General features: G+C 33.2%; 2 protein-coding genes and 1 non-coding gene across 3 annotated transcripts; all 3 read left to right on the top strand.

Moving 5' to 3' along the window:
• Positions 1-2,328: 2,328 nt before the first annotated feature.
• LOC121220169 (GTPase Der) lies at positions 2,329-10,948 on the top strand. The gene is made up of 12 exons (XM_041099442.1): positions 2,329-2,835; positions 3,381-3,448; positions 4,186-4,269; positions 4,388-4,681; positions 5,681-5,820; positions 6,180-6,267; positions 6,429-6,611; positions 6,818-6,979; positions 8,014-8,207; positions 8,357-8,507; positions 9,462-9,627; positions 10,506-10,948. The coding sequence occupies exons 1-12, from the start codon at positions 2,466-2,468 to the stop codon at positions 10,571-10,573; spliced, it is 1,968 nt and encodes a 655-aa protein (XP_040955376.1). The 5' UTR covers positions 2,329-2,465; the 3' UTR covers positions 10,574-10,948.
• A 1,813-nt stretch (positions 10,949-12,761) lies between these two features.
• LOC121220167 (origin of replication complex subunit 1B) lies at positions 12,762-20,131 on the top strand. The gene is made up of 16 exons (XM_041099439.1): positions 12,762-14,065; positions 14,155-14,290; positions 15,173-15,322; positions 15,424-15,564; positions 15,651-15,802; positions 15,883-15,982; positions 16,122-16,244; positions 16,344-16,505; positions 16,613-16,670; positions 16,775-16,953; positions 17,095-17,206; positions 17,901-17,971; positions 18,222-18,317; positions 18,590-18,666; positions 19,183-19,266; positions 19,822-20,131. Exons 1-16 carry the CDS (start codon positions 12,777-12,779, stop codon positions 19,883-19,885), a joined length of 2,994 nt encoding a protein of 997 aa, XP_040955373.1. The 5' UTR covers positions 12,762-12,776; the 3' UTR covers positions 19,886-20,131.
• Positions 15,233-15,310, top strand: LOC121220659 (small nucleolar RNA snoR28). The gene has a single exon (XR_005917878.1). It is a non-coding gene; the product is annotated as a small nucleolar RNA snoR28 (small nucleolar RNA).
• Positions 20,132-20,927: the final 796 nt, after the last annotated feature.

Raw genomic sequence — 20,927 nt, 5'->3', positions numbered from 1 at the left:
TGTTTTTGGTAACCTTTGGTTAAAATTGATTCCATATTTTCATTTATATATGCATTATGCCTATAAATTATTTTTTTGGCCTAAGCCATATAATCTGAATTGAATTATCTTAGATTAATTTATGAGAAATAGCTATCTATATATATATCTATTATATTAAAGTTCAAGGCTGAGTTGGTGTTACGAGTCAATTAGATATCAATTCAGTTGTGAAAAGATTAAAAACCCGATTCTTTTTATAAAGTACCAATTATTATTATAAGAGTGTTTTTTTTTGGTTAAAATGTGATGTTAGTCTATAGACTTGTAAAGAATTTGAGGGTTGTTCTCTTTACCTTTAAAGTTAAAAATGTAATCCATTTACTTTCTCAATTTGAAAATCCCAATCATTATGGTCTTTATTTCTCAAAATTTGTCAATTTAATATGTTTACTTTTTTACCTATCAATGAGGATGGTTAGAACTTTTTAAGTATTTTTTATTAAAATTTATCGATTAAAATTCCAACTTGACAATGTCAAAAAAAAAATCCAATTTAAAATTTTGATAAATTTTAATCACGTGAGGATTTAAATTTAAAATTTGACAAAGTACAAGACTAATGGCATATTCTGACTTTTTTTTTGTATTTTTATATAAAATTTATAAAGATGAATTTAAATCCATGTATGTCAAACTTGAATTTAAGATAACACAATAATAAATTAGAAGTTTTTCTTTTTGTTCAACACAATAATAAATTAGATGAAACATATAAAAAATGCAATTTATTTTTTTTAAAAAAGGACAAGTTTAAAATTGACGAGAGAGAAAGGTTTGTCGGTTTAAAGATAAAGCTAAACATTTTTATTTTAAAACAAAATAAATCACTTCCCATTTTATTTTTCAAACTTTTGGCGCATTTTAAAAGGTTATAATTATGGTTTATTTAGTCATATTTTTAATTATTTTTTTAATATAAGAGAAAGAAGTATCGAATTTAGCGTCAAATTTTTTTATCATTTAATAGATATAATTTGATATTTTAATCTCAATTTAAAATAATTTATTTTTTAATTTAAATTAATATTATTATTTTTTATAAAGAGTTATTTTCAGTATTCAATTGTTATATAAATTTATTACTGTCCAATGTATTTGATTAAATTTTCACTTGAGTTTGATGGAATGGTCAAATGCAAATTTATCATGGATAAAATATGATTGATTAACTTTTATTTAGCTCGGCTGATATGAGTATTGTTGTCAATGCAGGAATATGTAGGTTCGAGTACGTAAAAATATATTATTCTCCTATATATAGGTTGGGAAGGCCTATGGGTAGTTCTAAGCATTACATCAAAAATAACAAATATAATCAAAATTTATAATAAAATTATTTAAACAAAAAAAATTAACTTTATGATTTCCCCCTGTCTGCTTGATCAAATGCAAAATTATTATTAGTTAAACAATTTATTAGGCTTTTCATTTTGCCCGTGGTCGAATAATTGTAAAAAAAATTCATATGTCAGTCACTTTAATAGCAACAACTAATAATATTATCAAATACTAGATTGTAGCATACCATGATGTGAATGATGTAAAAAATATATATTTATTAAAATTTTACGTATAAATCAAATGAAGTTTTGGTTTAAATATTATGATGTATTAGGTTTAAATCTTATCGTATGTGAGTTTTTATTAAATTTATACAAAAAAGACAAAAAAAAATTCTTATAATAATATAACTTATTCAGTAAAAGACATGGTTTTTTTTAGCTATTTCTCAATTGATTATCAACAATATTAAAAAAATGACTAAATTATATCAATTTATAGAGATTAAATATTAAACCTCTAATTTTAGTAGAAAAGAGAGACTAAAATTAAAATTGACTCAAATTATCGGTGATATCTCAATAAAATCATTTCGTTATTAAAATCGTTAACTTAATCGTTAAATAAAAAGTCAAATCTCTTGTGGCATGATTTACAATGAAAAAAAATTAAAGAGAAATGAATATTCTGAATACGAATTTTGTAAAATTATTGATTTAAAGTTTTCGAAGCTTTTAAAAAAGTTATCGTTTACTCTCTATTTTTTTCCGGTATTACTTTATTTTTAGTTTTTAATTTTAAAAGTTATGCATAAACATTTTTCTTTTCTTTGAAAAATTCATTTTAGTCACATAAGATTTTATGTGCCATTTAATAGTTAAATTAATGATTTTAATAATGGAAGGACCTGATTGATATAATATTGATAGTTTAGGATTTAATTAGAATGTTTTAAAATTTAGGGACCAATTTAAAATGAAGTTTATAGTTTAGTATGTCTGGTGCAATTAAACCGGGAGAAAGGATAAACCTCTGTAAAGTCTCAACCGCCAAAAGCCAAACCTCCCTCCACTGAAGTTTCGTTTTTTTTTTTCTTTGAACACTCAAATACTGAAAGTCTGAAACAGCTCGAAAGAAGAAAAATGGCATGTTTTTGTAGTATCCAATTGCTCCCTTTCGCTAAATCACTCACTCTCCTTTCTCCCATTTCCACACTTTCCTCTCTTCCTCTTCGACCTATTCGTTCTAATTTCTCTCCTCCGCCGGTTTCCTCCCTCCCTTCTCCGTTTATCTGCCGCTGCACCTCTGCCACTTCTCCGCCTCCTCACTCCGACGGATTCATAGGTTTTCTAGACGACGACGAAGAAGAAGCTGCGGCGGCGGAGGAGGAGGAGGAGGAAGACGAAGAAGAATTTTATGAGGACGATGATTTGGACTTGGAAGCACTTGAATCCGAAGCCAAAGATGCCGTTCGTAGCTATTCGACTTCCTTATCTCGCCAATTAACCATTGGTAATTTACCTCTCGTTACTCCTTTTTTTCCCTTTCTCATTATCCTTTTTTGTATTGTGCCTAACATTTAATCAAAATTGAGATTCAGTCCCTGAATTAAAGAAATAAATCTTGTCTCTCCCTCTCTCTCTCTCTCTCTCTCTCTCTCTCTCTTTTCGATTTAAGAATCCTAGTGCAATAGTATTTATTTTCTGCCAAAATTTTGACAATCTAAATATCAATATATTTATCTAATCATATAGTAATTTCAGAAGCAAATTATTATGAACTAATGAGCAGAGTAAGTAAATTATTACGAAATCAGTAAGCAAATTATTATTGGATTAGAAGTTTTAAATAAAAAAAGTACGAGCCCTGACAACATATATCTTGACTTTTTTTTATTTATTTATTTTCGAAAAGTTGCCAAATAAGGTGTTTTATTTGGTTAAATATTAAGTCAGTAGTTAAATTATAACAACTGTTCTCACGTAATTGTGTTTGACTGCTTGCTATTTTTTTAATTCTTCCCAAAATTATATTATTGTTATATATATTTTTCTCAGAGGACGAGACAGATGATCTGAAGGGGTTTAAAGGAAAGCAGAAGAGGCGTAAAGGTGCTACCAAAACTGTAAGTAAAGCGTACTATCTTTAGTTATTGTTGTCTCCTGATTATGATGATTACCGTGCTAATTAGTTTCTGAAGGGGTGACTTGAAACCATATGATTGTAACTTGCAAGAGAGAACTGATTATCTTTGCTTCATTTTTCTTTTTCTTTCTATTTTGTCACAGTGGGTTGCTTCTTCTTTACTTGTTAGTGAATTGTTTTAAAGCTCTTTGGAAATTCAGTGCTTAGAAAAAACATTTGCAGCATGGCAAAATTTGTGTTATTGGTTGGAATTCCATTTTATGATGATGTACATACTGTCAATGCATTAATACTGATGCAAGGGTTTTATTGGTTTGTTTCTGTTTTAACATTACTTGAAAGAATATTGTTGTACCAGTCTGTTGCTTTTAACTGTTTTGCAAGCTGAGATATTTCGTGGCTGTTTTTAGTTGCTCTGAGTTATCTATGTGCCTTATCCCAGTTTCAAATTTTTGAGATGCTGTAGCTTAAAATTTTGAAAGATTGGAAATATGTATGGCGGAAACATATTGAAAAGCTGAGAGCGTAGGCATATGAACTTATGTTTCATTTTTGAAGTGTCTGTTAAATACTTAAATTTACAAATAGCTTTTTGAACCAATGATTATTGTGATGTAGTTCAATAAATATCTTTTAGGATGTAAATAGGGACTCTCCTTATTAAGATATACTAGAAATTTTGTTACTACTTACCTAAAATTTTAAATCCTTTTGCAGATTCCTGACCATCTTCTTCCAAAAGTCACAATAGTTGGAAGGCCAAATGTTGGGAAATCAGCATTATTTAATCGCCTTGTGGGGGTATAGTCCACAAATATTTCTTTAATTCTTATGAGTGACCAAATGATCGGCAACGTGTAACTAAGTGTATGCTTTTAGATTGTCAAAAATGTCACTCTTTCATGAATTTTGTTTACAGGGAAACAGGGCGATTGTGGTGGATGAACCTGGGGTTACCCGGGATCGGTTGTATGGTAGATCTTTCTGGGGAGATCATGAATTTGTGGTGGTTGATACTGGAGGAGTTCTAAATGTGTCAAAGTCACAGGCTAATGTAATGGAAGACTTGGCTATTTCAACAACTATTGGCATGGATGGGATTTCATTACTCTCTAGAGAGGCAGCTGTTGCAAGGATGCCTTCTATGATTGAACGGCAAGCTACTGCAGCTGTTGAAGAAGCATCTGTCATTATATTCCTTGTAGATGGGCAGGTATACTTCCTGTTTCTTATGTTGGCCATCATTGTTTTCTTTTGGAACTTTGACCTAATAATACAAAAGGTCGAGAAAGTTTATCTAGCACATTTGAATCATGTTACTCGTGATGTTTGATTGAGTTTTGGATTTATCAAAAAAGAAAGAAAGAAAAAAAGAGATTTAGGATCTCTTTTAAGCTGAATAGAAAAAGGAATGATAGTATTTTATTCTTAAATTTACTTAAAATTGCAATCTAATGAAATAAAATCACTGAATATTGAAAACGTTCCAAGTTGTTGGAGTAACTGAGTGGCTAAATAATTATTTAGAAAATGTTTTGAAAATAAACAAGACAGTGAATAAACATTCAAGTTGAATCATGTGTTGCCTTGAGTGCTTGCTGGCATCAAGGAACTTAACTAGACACTAAAGGTGACTAGGAAACAACTCTGCCTTGGAGAACTGAAGTTTATTATGTGCATTTTTACGTATAAGGTTATAGTTTTTCATAGACTTATACTGAAGTTGGGCTTTCCAACTGCCAATTTGTTTGAATTGGCACAAAAAAAAGGCACTATGACTTTGTTTTCCTAGCCAAAGAATTGTAAACTTTTACATGTTTGCTCCATCTCTTCTGGCATAGGCAAGGAAGGTCCTAAGCATTGACCCGAGTGCAAGTAGCTATACTGTTTTTCTTTTATGTTATATATATGTGCAAAATAAAAGAAAATTTCTTAACTAAAATTTGAAGAAGCTATGAAGAAATAGTCTTGAGAGCTGGCTGCCTGTATGTCAGGATTAGATGCTTTGAGAAGGGAAAAACTTGGGAATTAAAATCTAGGAAAATTATGCATCAGTATGGTGGATAACTTAAAGGATATTTTATCTACCTTGATAATTGTTTATCTTGGTGGCAATCTGTTTTGGTTATATGAAATGAAACCAACTATACATTCTTCTTTATCTTTTGAAGAGTTCAACTTGCCAAGTTCTTGTTTGTATGATACTAAACAGGCTGGTCTAACGGCAGCTGATGTGGAGATTGCAGACTGGCTTCGAAAGAGCTACTCAAGTAAATATATTGTCCTTGCTGTGAATAAGTGTGAATCTCCACGGAAAGGAGTCATGCAAGCGTCAGAGTTTTGGTCATTGGGGTAATTCTTAAGTTCTGTTTTGCTGGGATTTTTTTGGTTTTCAATACTCAATGCTTATTGGCTATGCGTTGAGTGTAGCTTACAGTTTGCATGGCATTAAAACTTAGCTCTGATGTTACTGGAGTAGCTCTGTCTCTGCCTTTCTCTTTCTCTCCCTCAACCTCATGCCACTTCCAATTTTCCTCTTTCTTTCTACTTTTACCACTGAGAAAAAAGATTCGGCTGGTGACTATTGCTTTTTATTTGGAGATGTTTGTTATCTCAAGTTATCTCTTTTTATTTTTGGTAGACCTAGGAAAGCTGTTATTTTATTTCCCTTCTGCTTAACTTTTGATGAATTCGTTCAACCATAAAACCAGGTTCTCTCCGATTCCTATTTCTGCTTTATCTGGGACTGGAACTGGGGAGCTTCTTGATCTTGTTTGTTCAGGGCTTAAAAAGACTGAGGTTATTTTGCTTTATGATTTGTCTTTGTTAACAGTTTCGTTTAATTTCTTGTGCTCAACTTTTCCATTTACTTTGTGGAACTGTTCTTAATTTTTATATTTCTTAATGATAATCTCAATTGCTTTCTCTGCTAAGCACGTGGCTTCTTGATTGTATTGTAGGATGTAGAAAATATGGACAAGGAAGAGAATTATGTCCCCTCGATTGCAATTGTTGGTCGACCTAATGTTGGTAAAAGCAGCATTCTAAATTCTTTGCTTGGGGAGGATAGAACAATTGTGAGCCCCATCAGTGGTACCACTCGTGATGCAATTGATACAGAATTTGTTGGACCTGATGGCCAGGTTTCTTTAGTTCAGAAATACCTTTATTACAGCTGATAGCCTGCATGTCTTGGTTCCGCTTCTATGAGTGGGAGATCAAATTTTTTATGCTTGAAGGGACCGGAGATAAAGAATGAGTAGAAAAGAAAAAATAATGTCCCCAGCTCTGTTTGCTTTTGTATTCCAGTTTCTTTCTGAAACTTAATACCCGGGTCATCGTTTTGCAGAAGTTCCGGCTTATCGATACTGCTGGGATCAGAAGAAGGGCATCTGTAGCTTCATCGGGTAGTACCACTGAGGCTTTATCAGTGAACAGAGCATTCCGTGCCATCCGTCGGTCTGATGTCGTTGCTCTAGTCATTGAGGCCATGGCTTGCATAACTGAACAGGTACTCTATCGGTGATTTCTAGACAAGCCATGTTACTAATATTATGGATTCAAGATGCTTGGTCTGTCATCCTTTATCAGCATATAGTGTTAGCCATATTGCAGTGTTAAGCAGTGCTTGAACATATAGAATGGAAATATGATGATAGATTTTTGTATTTGGTAAATCAAGTTATACCAAGTTGATTTAGATGTAACAATTTAGAGATCTTATGAAAATTAATGTCATCCATTTAATGGTAATGACTGGCAAATCAATGCAACAATTGGACACATGAGCTTTGATTTTCTCAATAAACAATTCAAGCGTAAGCAAGATCCAATTAGTCCTATAATCATTGACTTCTCCTTGGAAGAAAGTGGAAATTAACAAATCAGTGATATATGTACTGGAAAAGAATATTGTTGTGGCTGCTGCTGCTGCCTTACTTTGATTCTTGAAATTGAAAGTTCTTGGTAAAGTCTAGTGATTTATAATGCCATCAATCCTTGGTGCCAATGGAAATTTTGAATTTTCAGCAAAAAGTCCAAGGAAGATCATGGAATATACTCTGTTTTTGTATTTGAGTCAATCTTTGTGCATCTTCTCATTTTTGGTACAACCCCTGGTATATTCACTAATATAATCCTTCTAGCCTTTCCTAATTCAAAGATTAAGGTTGATGGATTCTTACCGAAGGTTTACAAAAGGGGAAAAATGCAAAAGTGAAAAAAAGAATACAATATATGGGCTTGGATTTGAAATTCTTGCTCCTTTTTGGATGCTTTTTCCATTTCTTTTATCTTCAAATCTTTCTATAAATAATTGAATTGTTCGCCTATTAGTTGATTGAAGATAATATTGATTTAGGAAGTTCAGTACTAAGTAAATTTAGTGGTAACCAAACTTTGAGATATTTTTCATATTAACTTATTGATATTTCTATAATAAAACAAGGTATGTGTCTTGACCTGTTAATCTGATGAATTTTTGCCCCCTAATTGTCCTCTTGATTATTTTGTTAACGGTTGTGTTATTTTGTCTTCTTGTCCTAGGATACTAGAATTGCTGAGAGAATAGAGAAAGAAGGAAAGGGTTGTCTGATTGTTGTAAACAAATGGGATACAATACCAAATAAAAACCAGCAAACTGCAACATACTACGAGCAAGATGTTAGAGAGAAGATGCGCATGCTTGATTGGGCTCCCATTGTTTATTCTACTGCAATCACCGGTCAGAGTGTTGAAAAGTATGTGTTTGACCTGCCATATCTTATCATTTTATTGTTACAACTGAGTTTATGAGCATCGTGATCCTTAACTTGTTAAGATGTTGTAAGACCATATTATTAACCATTATCTCGTATCTTTTTTGCACTAATTGTATTTTTGGATTCAGGGTAATTGTTGCAGCTAGCACAGTTGAAAAGGAGAGAGCAAGAAGACTTAGCACGGCAATATTGAATCAAGTGATTCGGGAAGCAATAGCATTCAAACCCCCTCCTAGGACACGAGGTGGCAAGAGAGGACGTGTTTATTATTGCACACAGGTATTTTTGTTACTTAGCAAAATAATCAATTATATCATGGTGCTATTTATTGGGATTGTTCTGTTGTTATCTGTATATGTTTATAAAGGCCGATTCACCTTCTTCAAATTTGAGCTGTTTTGCAGTTCATTCTTTCCTAAAGCTAGCTGCTTCATTTACAAACCTATTCTTTTCCTGAATCTTCTCTTCGTCTGCCACCATTTCCTTATCAGAAACTTCCACTTTCTCAGCTTTTCTTCTTGGTGCCAACATTTGAAACTATTTCGTTTCAGTCTTACATCAGATTGAACCATCCATTAACCATAATGCCATGGGATTTTTTGTTGTTAAGTTGTTTGAAACTGATTTCTAGCTGCTATTAGATATGAATATTTTGCCGCCCATTTCTATGCTAGGGAGCTGCCAACATGAGATAGCCTATTATTTGTTTGTGCAAATGAACCTTTCAACGTTTCAAGAGACTGAAATCTTTATTCTTTAAACGGAGCTTAGTCTGTATAATTTCCATACGTTATGGCTGTTATCAGTTGTTTGCAAGGACTGCACCTGTTTGTGAATCACAATAAGCAGCTTTGTGTTCAAGTGCTATCTTCGTTTATACATTACTATTGGGGAATTGGTCTTTTAGAAATGTTGTTCTTCCTTTTCAAATTCTAGTTCTTATTTATTTAATATTAAATATAATATAAAATCTAAACCACTTGTAGTATCTATAATTAAATATGGGAAAAGCACATAGATGAAGATGCACTTGTCGGATTCCTCTTTCCGTTTGGTTCATAACAATTAATCACCTATAGCACATCCTAGGGACACTTTTTGTGCCCTGGACTTCGGTTTAGCATACTTGCCCTTTCTTGGTGGAGCAATTCTTTTCTTCTGCAGTTCTAAATCTTTAACTCGAATAATGTAGTTTATGTGACACTTTGAATCCAATAATCTCTCCTTTTGCAGGCAGCTATTAGGCCACCTACATTTGTTTTCTTCGTCAATGATGCAAAACTATTCCCGGAGACCTACCGACGTTATATGGAGAAGCAACTTCGCTCAGATGCTGGGTTCGCTGGTACTCCTATCCGACTTCTTTGGCGAAGTAGAAGAAAAGTGGAAAAAGACGAAGGTCAGTTCTCTTATCATTAACGGTGATGATGTGTTTGGTTATGTGTGACTAAATGATTTATCAACATAGCTTGCTAAATTACCTTCTTGCATGATTGTGTTTTCTTACAATGGCCGTTTCTATGCTGTGCACTTTTGACCATGGGCTGGTGGCACAATGGTAGCTGCTGGTATAATATTTCATGCATTTGCTCATATCTTTGCCCGATTTTGTCACCTGCATGCCTTCGTAGACTTCGCTTGCTTTTATTACAAGTCTTATATTTGGTGAGCCTAGAAAGCCTTGCCCAGAGAACTCACTTATAGCTGAAAAGCTGATTTTAAGAAGGGCTCCAACTCTTTGAGCATTCTTTTTCCCATCCCAGACCAGGCCCTTAGTGATTGGTTGAGTCCATAAAGGAACCTCTATATGTTAAAAACCTAATCCAGCCATAGGCACTCTTAAAACCAGGTTGTAGGTCTAACTAATCTCCGTTCAAGAAGCCATTATTGACATCTAGCCAGTAACGAGGTCATTATTTTACAGCTGCAACTAGCAACAAGTCTGATTATTTTCGTTTCTGCTACATGATCAACAGTTTCTTGATAACCAAATTCTTAAACTATTTAATAACTGTTCCATATTTTAGATGGATTATGCTGTTTTTTTGTGGATTTTATCATCTTGTAGTTGTAAGCTAGGTATATTTACGCTGATGTGTTTCTTTCAAAGCCTAAATTCTTTGATCTGGTTTCACCGAGAAGATTTCTATTAATCGATTAAAATATTTGGTTGATCCTGCTCCTGGTTCATATAACAGAGTTGAAATACTGTATCTTTCTTATCAAGTTCATCATGTAACTAACAGATTCGACCCACTTTCCTCGAATGGTTTTCAGGTAAGGCCGCAACAAGAACAAGATCGAATCTCTCTCCACGTGAAGGAAACGTAGCATTAACAACATGAACCGGTGTATTATATTCTTCCTCTCAAACATAAACAGGGTTTTCCTTCAATCTATTCGAGAGCTTTGTTCGAAGAAGTTATCGGAGGGCATCTAAATCCGTTTGCCTCTATGGCAGCAATAAGAGATAGTCTCAACTCTCAACTCCCCCATGAGTTTCCAAACTTGAATGCAGAGCTGAATACCCGCAGGTATTTACATCCAGATTTTGTTGTAAATCTTATATAAACAATATTTTAAAAGCTAAGTGATTATGAGATTGTTGTGGTCAATTGTTATTGTTTTCATGAGTTAGCTTTGTTGCTATACATTATTCACTATTTTGCATTTATTTCATTACGAAAGAATGCGACAGTACAATACGTAGTTAACAAGCAGCTCAATCTTTTTTAAGTAAAGTCTTAAGTTCGAGATTTATGGATGAAAAAATAACAATCGGGATAATTTGGAGCCTTATATTGTTTGATTTCAGATTTGGTCAAGGGTTTGTGGTTACCAAACAACAGGAGTTCTTTTGTTTGTTTTTCCTTTTTGTTAAGTCGATTATTGTTAAAACAAGATCTATTAGTGAGTGTTTTGGTTATGGTCTGAAATTTTTATTTTTTTATATTTGTTTGTGAATATTGTGAAATGCAAAAATTGATTAAATAATATAAATCTTGTGATTTTTTACCAAAAAAAAAAAGCGTATAGAACTAAACTAATGTTCAATCAATATAATTAAATCCATCATTTATAAAATAAATTATTATGATTTTTTTTAAAAGATAATATCGGTTGGATTTATTAGTAGGGGAGACTAAGGGTCTGTTTGATAGATAGTAAAATGTTTTCTGTAAAATGATTTTTGGAAAATGTTTTACTTTTCTGTAAAATGATTTACTGGAAAATATTTTTTGGTGTTTGATTGAATCTGTGTAAAATATTTTCTGCTGTTTGGCAGATTCCCTGAAAATATTTTCTGAAAAAGTTGTTTTTACATATATTAATATATATTAATAAATTTTTATATTTTAAATTATTTTTACATATATTGCAATGATTTATTTATAATAATACTCAATTATTAAGCTACAATATTAATCGTTATAAATTGAAAAAAATTAATATCAAATAAATTATTCATAATTGTGTTAAAAAAACAAGTATTGAATAATTAAAAAAATAAGTTACTGGAAAATCGATAAATAGAAGCAGTTTTCTACAGGAAATGAAGGAAGGAATGAAGGAGGCGATAGAGAGGAGAGCACGGAAAATGTCTTACGGAAATTGAAAGTGTAAGACATTTTCCTTAAAATGTAACTCATTTTCCCTTGTTTTGGAGTTCATTTTCCAAATGGAAAATGTTTTTCGCCAATCAAACGCTGGAAAAGTTGGAAATGATTTTTCGGAAAATCAATTCCATCAATCAAACAGACCCTAAGAAAAGTAAGAAATGGATGGTTTTGAACTCCCCACGTAAAAAACACACTGGCTATTACAACTATTAAAGTTTATCTAAAAGAAAAAAAAATAAAGTGAGATAAATATGATTGTCTGAAATAATTAGTAGGGTTTTGGAAGAAAAATTTAAAATCAACTCGAACTTAGATATTTGCATGATTTATAAAATGTAAGTAGGTTATTGAAATTGAATTGAATTTTATATTTTAGTTAATATATAATTAATTCTAAGTTTTTATATTAATTTTAATTTTTATTATATGAACATAAATGTTTTATATTAAAATACTGAAATTCTTGTTTTCTTTTAAAATATTTATGAAAAAAATTTAAAATTTTGTAAAATAATATTAAAAATTTCAAAAAACCGGGTTGAATTTGACATCTCTAGTGATTAAAACTTATCAATATGGGTGATCTATTAAGTATAAGTATAGAAAAGGATTTTTTGTCTCTGAATTGACCCAATTTGACCTAAATTTAACTTGAAAGGTTTGTTGAAATATTATTATCTAAACTTATGGGGTACCCCTAAAAACAACACAATACACACAAAAGGAAATTTTAAGAAATAGTAGTCAAAGAAAGAAAAAACTCAGCTAGTTCAGTATTAATTTATTACCATATGGTTATCTATACACTTAACTAGTCAAAATACAACAAAACTAATTAAAATAATAATACAACTCAAAACGGAATCTCCAAAGCAAAGCCGACTAGCCAAAACGCACCGTTTCAACGGCAAAAAAAGGGCATACAAAAATGGGAGGGAAAGACAACGTTTCCCGCCAATTCACTTACCCTCTAAAAACCACCCATCGTCCTCTCCCCATCTGCAAAACCCTGAAAAAAAAATCGAAAATCGCCACCAGATCTGTCACCTTCACTAAACAACAATACACAAAAATGCCAACCGAAACTCCTAGAAAGCAATTTCAATCCCCCAAAAAACCCAAGCAGTCCCCTAATAATGTCAAATCACAATCATCCTCTCCTTCGATTCATCTATCCCCTCAAACCCCACAACTTCCCCTTCGTAGATCTTCACGTCGGTCTCTTCAACCTTTCACTTCAAAAACAGTAGATGAAATGCTAGATCTAAGCACGCCTCGAAAAGCTTTGGAAGGTTTGGATGGAATTGGGAAGTGTTCTGGGAATAATCGAAAGGGATCCAGTGTAAGGACGCCGAGAGCCCCGAAATGTAAGTTCAATGAGGAGGATAGGGAAATCCCAGAAATGGGTAAAGTGGGTGAAGGGAATGGTGTGGTTGAGGATGCGTTTTGTCCGGTGTCACCTGAGGCGTTGGAGAGTAAGAAGACGAAAAAGGGATTGAGTGAGGAGGGGAGTGTAAAGATGGGGAAAAGCCCTAAATGTAAGCTCAACGAAGATCTGGGTAAATTGGGTGAGGGGAATGGTGACGTTGTGTTACCGGAGAAGAGGAAAAAGGGGTTGAGAAACGAGGAGAGTGTAAAGACGCGGAAAAGCTTGAGATGTAAGCTCAGTGAGGAGGAAAGGGAAATCCCAGATTTGGGTAAATTGGGTGAGGCTACGTTTTTTCCGGTGTCACCTCAGGCGTTGGAGAGTAAGAAGAGGAAGAAGGGGGAAGAGAAAAGAGCGGTAACTAGAGCTATGGCGACAAGGAGTTTGAAGAAGGTAAATAAGGAGGAGAAGAAGGGGAGGAAGCGGGTTTATTATAAGAAAGTGGTGTATGATGGGGGTGAGTTTGAGGTGGGAGATGATGTGTACGTGAAGAGAAGGGAGGACGCGAGCTCAGATGATGAGGTTCCTGAAATGGAGGAGTGTAGAGTTTGCTTCAAGGTAGGGAGGGGTGTGATGATCGAGTGTGATGATTGTCTAGGTGGATTTCACTTGAAGTGCTTGACGCCGCCATTGAAAGAGGTTCCTGATGGTGATTGGGTTTGTGGGTTTTGCCAGGCTCGGAAATTAGGCAAAGATGTCGAGTTTCCGAAGCCTCCGGAGGGGAAGAAGAGGGTTAGGACTTTAAGGGAAAAGCTGCTTGCCAGTGATTTATGGGCTGCCCGTATTGAGAGGTTTGTTTACAAACATATTGCATTTATCTTTATGGTTATTCATGTCTGTCATAAAAACAGGTAGATTTTTTTTTCGTTGGAGTTTGCAGTTTGTGGAAAGAAGTAGATGGTAGCTATTGGTTCCGTGGACGTTGGTATATTATACCAGAAGAGACTGCAAGTGGGAGACAACCTCATAATTTGAAAAGGGAGCTTTATCGGACAAATGATTTTGCCGACATAGAGGTTATGGATAACATCTGTTTGAATTGTTAATGTTAATTCATTATTAGAGTAGAAATGTTCATCTATGATTGTATATGTGGGAAGGTGTGGATGGTTTGATGTCTTTTGGGAATTTCCTTTTACTGGTTGATTATATGATAGGAAAAATGATCACTACCTTTTCTTTTGTTCTTGATGAAATTTCTTACTTGAGTATGACTTTAGAGTTGCAGTCGTGTTTCAATCAATATACATGCTTCTTATAATCTTATTTTGGTTACCAATAAGGTTTAGATGCTGTTGCTTCAAAGCAGATAAGAATCATGTGTTAATATCCACAATAAAAAGGTCATCCTCTACTATGTATGCAATGTTGTATATTCTTAGCTGCCTTTATAGTAAAACTAGAATTTGACAAACCCAAGGAATCAAACTTCCAAAATCAAGTATGAAATTCTCTCCTTATATATGATAGGACCAGTCCAATTTCCAGTTTAGTCAAGTTGACACAAGGGCTTAGTTGAGTTAGGTCTATGACTTCTGCTAAAGACTTATTATTCAAACCAGCTCCTAGATTTCTCTCGTACTAAATTTCCTCAACAGATAAGATAGCAGCCATACCAATTAGTTTTGGTCATTCATCAAGTAAATAGCCTACGGTTTAAGATTTGAACAGTTCGTTAAATAAGATAGAGCCTGCAGTTAAATTTAGGGAAACATAAAATGAAAGCATTGAAGAGATTTCTCATTGCAGGGTTCTACATCTTAATTAATTCAATGGGATCATCCTCTTCTTAGGCTTCTCTCTAGGATTTTTATTTCCAGCTAACTGAAAACTGTATGATTCTTAAAACCTTGCTAAGGAGTTTGTTAAATTAAAGTTTCTAACATTTGGCACAACAGATGGAATCCATCATTAGGCATTGTAATGTCATGAGCCCCAAAGAATACGCCAAGGCCAATGATCAAGGGGATGATGTTTTCCTATGTGAATATGAATATGATATTCAATGGCACAGTTTCAAGCGTCTAGCTGTGATTGATAATGATGAAGTAAGCAGTCAAAAATCTGAATTTTCATTATAGTGGCGTTTTCTTTACTAAAATGGAGTCAATATTCTGTTGAAATTAATTCGTATATTTTCTGTTTGTAGGATGGTGAATGTGCTAACGGTGATGAAGACTGGAATTCTTGCAAGGAAGATGACTCCGGTACAGATGAAGATATGGAATATGAAGAGGAAAATGAAAGGAATGTACATGCTAGACCATCCACAACTCATCAATTGGCTGCAGTAGGGATATTTTCTAGTTATTTCATTTTCTTAACTTTGTGTTTGGCAGCTTCCAAGATTCTTAGACAATTATTTGATTGATACAGAACTCTCGGAAGGGCCGTTTCTTTGGTATTCAAAAAGTAGGGACAAAAATGATCCCAGAGCATGTGAGGTGCCACAAGCAGACTGAGCTGGAAAGGGCAAAAGCAACACTTTTGTTGGCAACATTACCAAAGTCTTTACCTTGTAGGAATAAGTATGTGAAACTTGTTAGCTATCTTGCTCTATTTTTACTTTTCTTATGATACATTGAAAAGAAAAGATGTTATGATGCAGAGAAATGGAGGAGATAACAACTTTTGTAAAAGGAGCCATATGTGATGATCAGTGCCTTGGGCGTTGCCTTTATATTCATGGTGTTCCTGGAACAGGCAAAGTATAGCTCATTGCCTTTCTGCATAGAGAATTTTCCCTCTTTTCATTCCAAATTTGCTGATAGGATCTGCCGTTGAAGCTTATTTAAATAGGAGACTTATTTGGTCTTTTCTTCTTTTTTCCCCCACATGAATTTGCAGACAATGAGTGTATTGGCAGTAATGAGGAACATAAAGTCAGAAGTTGATGCAGGAAGCATAAGACCTTACTGTTTTGTGGAGGTTAATGGTCTAAAGTTGGCTGCACCAGAGAATATTTACACAGTAATATAAAATATGCTAACTGTGAAGTTATATGGTTTCACCTTAATACAAATGTTTTGATGGTTGCCTTTTTTATATTTAAATGCTATATTCTTATAGGTCATTTATGAAGCCTTAACTGGACATAGGGTTAGTTGGAAAAAGGCTCTGCAATTACTGAATGAACGGTTTTCAGATGGAAAGAAAATTTCTAAGGGGGATGACCGACCTTGTATTCTACTTATTGATGAACTTGATCTTCTTGTAACCAGAAACCAATCGGTAATTTGTGCAGCTTATGATACAAGCTAACAGTTCCTTTTCTGTTTATATTCATTTTAATTGAAAAAGGTTGCAGCTCCATAACCATGCATTTCTCTCAATTACAGGTTCTATACAACATTCTTGACTGGCCTACTAAGCCTCATTCCAAGTTAATTGTGATAGGTACAGTTTTTCCTATTTTGGCATTTGAAACTATGACCTATACCAATTACAGTGGTGATGATAAGAATAAAAACTCAATATGAATTGTTGATCTCTGAATTCAGGAATAGCAAATACAATGGATCTTCCAGAGAAGTTACTTCCTCGCATTTCAAGCCGAATGGGTATTCAAAGACTCTGTTTTGGTCCCTACAATTATCAGCAGCTACAGGAAATTATATCAAGTCGTTTGAAAGGAATCGATGCGTTTGAAAAGCAAGCAGTAGAATTTGCTTCAAGAAAGGTTAGTCACCATATGTTTTCCCATGAAAGTTGGATTTCATTCTTTATTTTCATCTACTAAAATTGATGCCAAAAATATTATTGCCGTTAATCATATTGTACTTGTGTAAGTTTGATGTTAAAGTTTACATGTATATTTCAGGTAGCAGCCATTTCAGGGGATGCACGCCGTGCCCTAGAGATATGCAGGCGTGCAGCTGAAATTGCAGATTATAATATGAAGAATCAAATTTCAAGTGTGAATTCTTCTAGAGGTAATAAGCTTTCTAGAAAGATTAGAACTGTAATGTAAAGCCATTGCTGTGGTGTTGGATACTTATTACACATGCATACAAACATGATTATTTTACAGTTAATCATATGAAGTCATATAATGGCATATGAAAATAATATTTAATGGTCAAGTACCACCTTTATCTACAACTATAGGTAAATTCACAGCCTATGATTTTGCTTTGTAATGGTTAGAAGATAGATTGTGGACATGGTTATTTTGATAGCACCAGAAAATCTTTGGAGTGTCGAGTTTGTTCTTTGTCACTAGGTTATAGAAATGAGCATAATCCCATAGAACTGTGGTGGTAGTGAGAATTGAAACCTTCAGATTTATCTTGGCATGTAAAAATTTATTAGAGAAATTCATTATACTGTTTTCAGATTCTAATATTTATGAAAAGATGATAGTTTATCTTTCTAGACTGGCAGAACCATATGTGAACGTTTTATGCAAAATCTATTAGCCTTTAAGCATCATGGTGTTTTTACTGCTCGATATTTACATGAATTCTTCTGCCTTATTGGTACATACTCTGCTACTCTTGCAGCTGCACAACTTTTGTTCTAGATGAATGACTAAATTTACCCTTAGCTTACATGTCAGTTCATAAGTAGCATTATCACAGCTGTGGATCTGATAAATAAATAAATATATGTTTTACTATTCTCCAGTGAAAGACGTTGTTACTATGGCTGATGTCGATGCAGCCATTCAGGAAATGTTCCAGGCACCTCATGTCCAAGTAAGTTGCAGTTGTACATCTGCAAATTACAATTTTAGTGATCTTTTTGTTTCTTGTCCAAAAAATATTTAAAATAGCAAAATCAATAATATAACAACAGAGGTATGTTGGCCTATTCAAAAAATTTTCCAAATTCGTCGTGGATTTATATATGTTATAGATAGTATTTAGAGATTATAAGTTCTATTCATGGATACCATCACTGTTTTTATATCATTATGAAATAACTTAAAATCATATTTCTTTGCAGGTAATGAAAAGCTGTTCTAAACTGAGTAAAATCTTCTTAACTGCAATGGTTTATGAGCTATACAAAACAGGGATGGGGGAAACCACATTTGAAAAGGTCCATGCCTAAAGCTTATTTATCCTGTGATGTTTTTATGTGCTGGTATATTGTAGTTCTATATCTTTACACCTTACTTTGATACTAGAAGCTTCCATTCCTCAAGTATAGCAAGTATCATTAATTTCAACCCTCCAGCATATCTAACTGTTTGTATATATAGCTAGCTGGTTTAGCATCAATTCTGTTGATCTGCTGTCACTATTCTTAGTTGATCAATGGTTAAGTTCTATGTTTGCAAATTTTCTTAAAGATTTTTCTCCATATTGCAGTTGGCAATGACATTTTCATGTCTCTGCACAAGCAATGGAGAAGCATTTCCTGGTTGGGACACACTTCTGAAAGTTGGGTAAGCATCTTCTATTGACTTGTTAAGGCATATAGAGAGATATGGTTTGTATTTTTGTTTATAAAATGGTAGCTTTATATTGTAACATCTGTGACTAGCCAGACAATATTTGTACTTCCATATCCATCTCTGGGATACTTGAGGAAGTATTAAGCATTGATGATGTAAGCCATGGCATTTAAGGTTTTGTTTAGGAAGATTGATGCAACCATTTACGATTCGCTTTAGCAGCCTGTTTCTAACCCTAATAGTTGAAATTCTGAAAGTTATTTAGTTTTGTTTTCGATACCATGATTTTGTTTCTCTTGCCACCATTAACAATACAAGCAAGCTTGTTGATGAATTTGGTCGAATACACGTACCAACTGTTTTGCAATATTGTATGTTCCTTAAATAACTAAGATAAAGAATGGCTTAATCTGTGCGCTGAAGTCTTACACACACACACACACATGCACATATATATATATGTATATACACATATATGTATATTTAATCCCTTTTTCTTTATGGCAGCTGCAAGCTCGGAGAATGCAGAATTATTCTGTGTGAAGCCGGTGATAGGCACATGGTGCAGAAGCTGCAGCTCAATTTTCCCAGGTTAGTTCTCTAGCAAACTTTCATGAAAAGCAATTAGACCATGTTCCTGATATCAAATATCATTGAAAAATTTCCAAATTATATCTTTCCTACATTTTGAACCTGCAACTCAACATTATTTGATGGTGGGGTTATTATTTACTTGAGCGTTTAGCCACAGGCACCACTGGAAGACTGTTAAAACAAATCACTAGTATTTTCTTTTAGATAGTTAGACATGATTGTACTTACAATAGTAAGGATATCTTTCCCGCAACCAAATTCATTGGCCATTTTAATGCTCGACTTCGTAGTTCTATAATACAGTAGTGCTTACCTTTAGCCGAAATATCCTGGATGAAGTATTTAAACTGAATATGCATATTGTCACTCTAGCAAGTTGCTTATGGCTTACTAATTTGCATCTCTTGTTATTCCTCATAATCTGATGCAATTTCATCCTGTTTTGACAACCGGTTAGCGTATCATCAGTTAGTTTTCGACAATGTTTACTGACATTGCACGACCAAATAACGGCCTGTCATCTAAGCCCAATTTCGTTTTGTTATGTGGCAGTGATGATGTTGCTTTTGCACTGAAAGACAGCAAGGATCTGCCATGGTTGGCCAAGTACTTATGATTCTACAAACCTGCAATTACATTTCAATTCTTAAACATATAGCTACAGGTTTTGACCCAGTTTTCATTATAAGATCCTCCTTATATTTAAGTCACAGTCGTTGCAATGTTTTAGCTTATGATCTTTGGAAGAGGAGATTGTTCCAATTTGAGGCATTGTTACTTTTCATTATGAAAAATGCTGATATGAACTGAAACATTTTTCTAATTTTTATTTATATATACATTCTGAAAATAGTTTGGACAATTCTGAGGTTCGAATTTTGGTTTGAATTTGTTTCTTTTAAAAGCTTGATTTAGATTAACTGAAATTTGTTTGAATTGATTATTTATTTGGTAAAAACTTGGTTTCATTCTTTATTTAGTTAAATTTGGATATTTTAAGTTGATTTGTCATGTAAAAATTATGTGGATTAGTTAACTAGTTGAACTGATTAGCTTAAGCTAAATTATTCTTTATAATGATTTTGATTAAAAATTAATTGATATAATTTAGTTGTAATTGATAGTAGGATATTTGAATTGCACTTTGAGCTGAACAAAGGAACGATATTTTGAGGCGGAATAAGTTTTTCTTAAAAGAAAATGATATTTTAATAAATTATTCCGAGGTTTTTTTTTAAATCATCCCGGTTCATGCTCTAGTTTCCTATTTTAAAAATCTGAAGTTATTTTTAATTTTAGCATCAGGTTTTTTTTCCTTTTTATTATTGTCAAAATCGAGTTAGACCAATCAAATTAAACCAATTTAACCAAAAAAAGATTGAATTGACATAAAACTAATCCAACCAATAAAAAATCAATTGACTCGAGTAAAAAGAAACTGTTTGAATCATTCAAATTAATTTAAATATTTATTTTAATTTTTCTATTATCATTTGTTTATAACTTTTTCCCTTTTTATGATTCTTCTTAAACCGAAAATGGATGGTACAACCATTGCAACATTAAAACGTTTTCTATAAGAAAGAAACACCAACTTCAATCAACAATAACTTATATGCAACCATGCAAAGATTAGCTTATATCTACCAACACTGCAA

Source organism: Gossypium hirsutum, chromosome D08 (assembly GCF_007990345.1).
Source record: "Gossypium hirsutum isolate 1008001.06 chromosome D08, Gossypium_hirsutum_v2.1, whole genome shotgun sequence".
Classification (NCBI taxonomy): domain Eukaryota; kingdom Viridiplantae; phylum Streptophyta; class Magnoliopsida; order Malvales; family Malvaceae; genus Gossypium; species Gossypium hirsutum.
Note: the sequence above shows the minus strand (reverse complement) of the source record. Positions and strands in the feature narration are given on the sequence as shown.

What these genes read in the sequence shown, in the direction of transcription:
- LOC121220169 (XM_041099442.1), top strand. Translation starts at nt 2,466, where the DNA reads ATGGCATGTTTTTGTAGTATCCAATTGCTCCCTTTCGCTAAATCACTC. An exon ending in TGGCTTGCATAACTGAACAG is followed by an intron (nt 6,980 to 8,013) that starts GTACTCTATCGG and finishes TTCTTGTCCTAG; the next exon opens with GATACTAGAATTGCTGAGAG. An exon ending in AAAAGTGGAAAAAGACGAAG is followed by an intron (nt 9,628 to 10,505) that starts GTCAGTTCTCTT and finishes AATGGTTTTCAG; the next exon opens with GTAAGGCCGCAACAAGAACA.
- LOC121220167 (XM_041099439.1), top strand. Translation starts at nt 12,777, where the DNA reads ATGGGAGGGAAAGACAACGTTTCCCGCCAATTCACTTACCCTCTAAAA. An exon ending in CTGTGATTGATAATGATGAA is followed by an intron (nt 15,323 to 15,423) that starts GTAAGCAGTCAA and finishes TTCTGTTTGTAG; the next exon opens with GATGGTGAATGTGCTAACGG. An exon ending in CACCAGAGAATATTTACACA is followed by an intron (nt 16,245 to 16,343) that starts GTAATATAAAAT and finishes ATATTCTTATAG; the next exon opens with GTCATTTATGAAGCCTTAAC.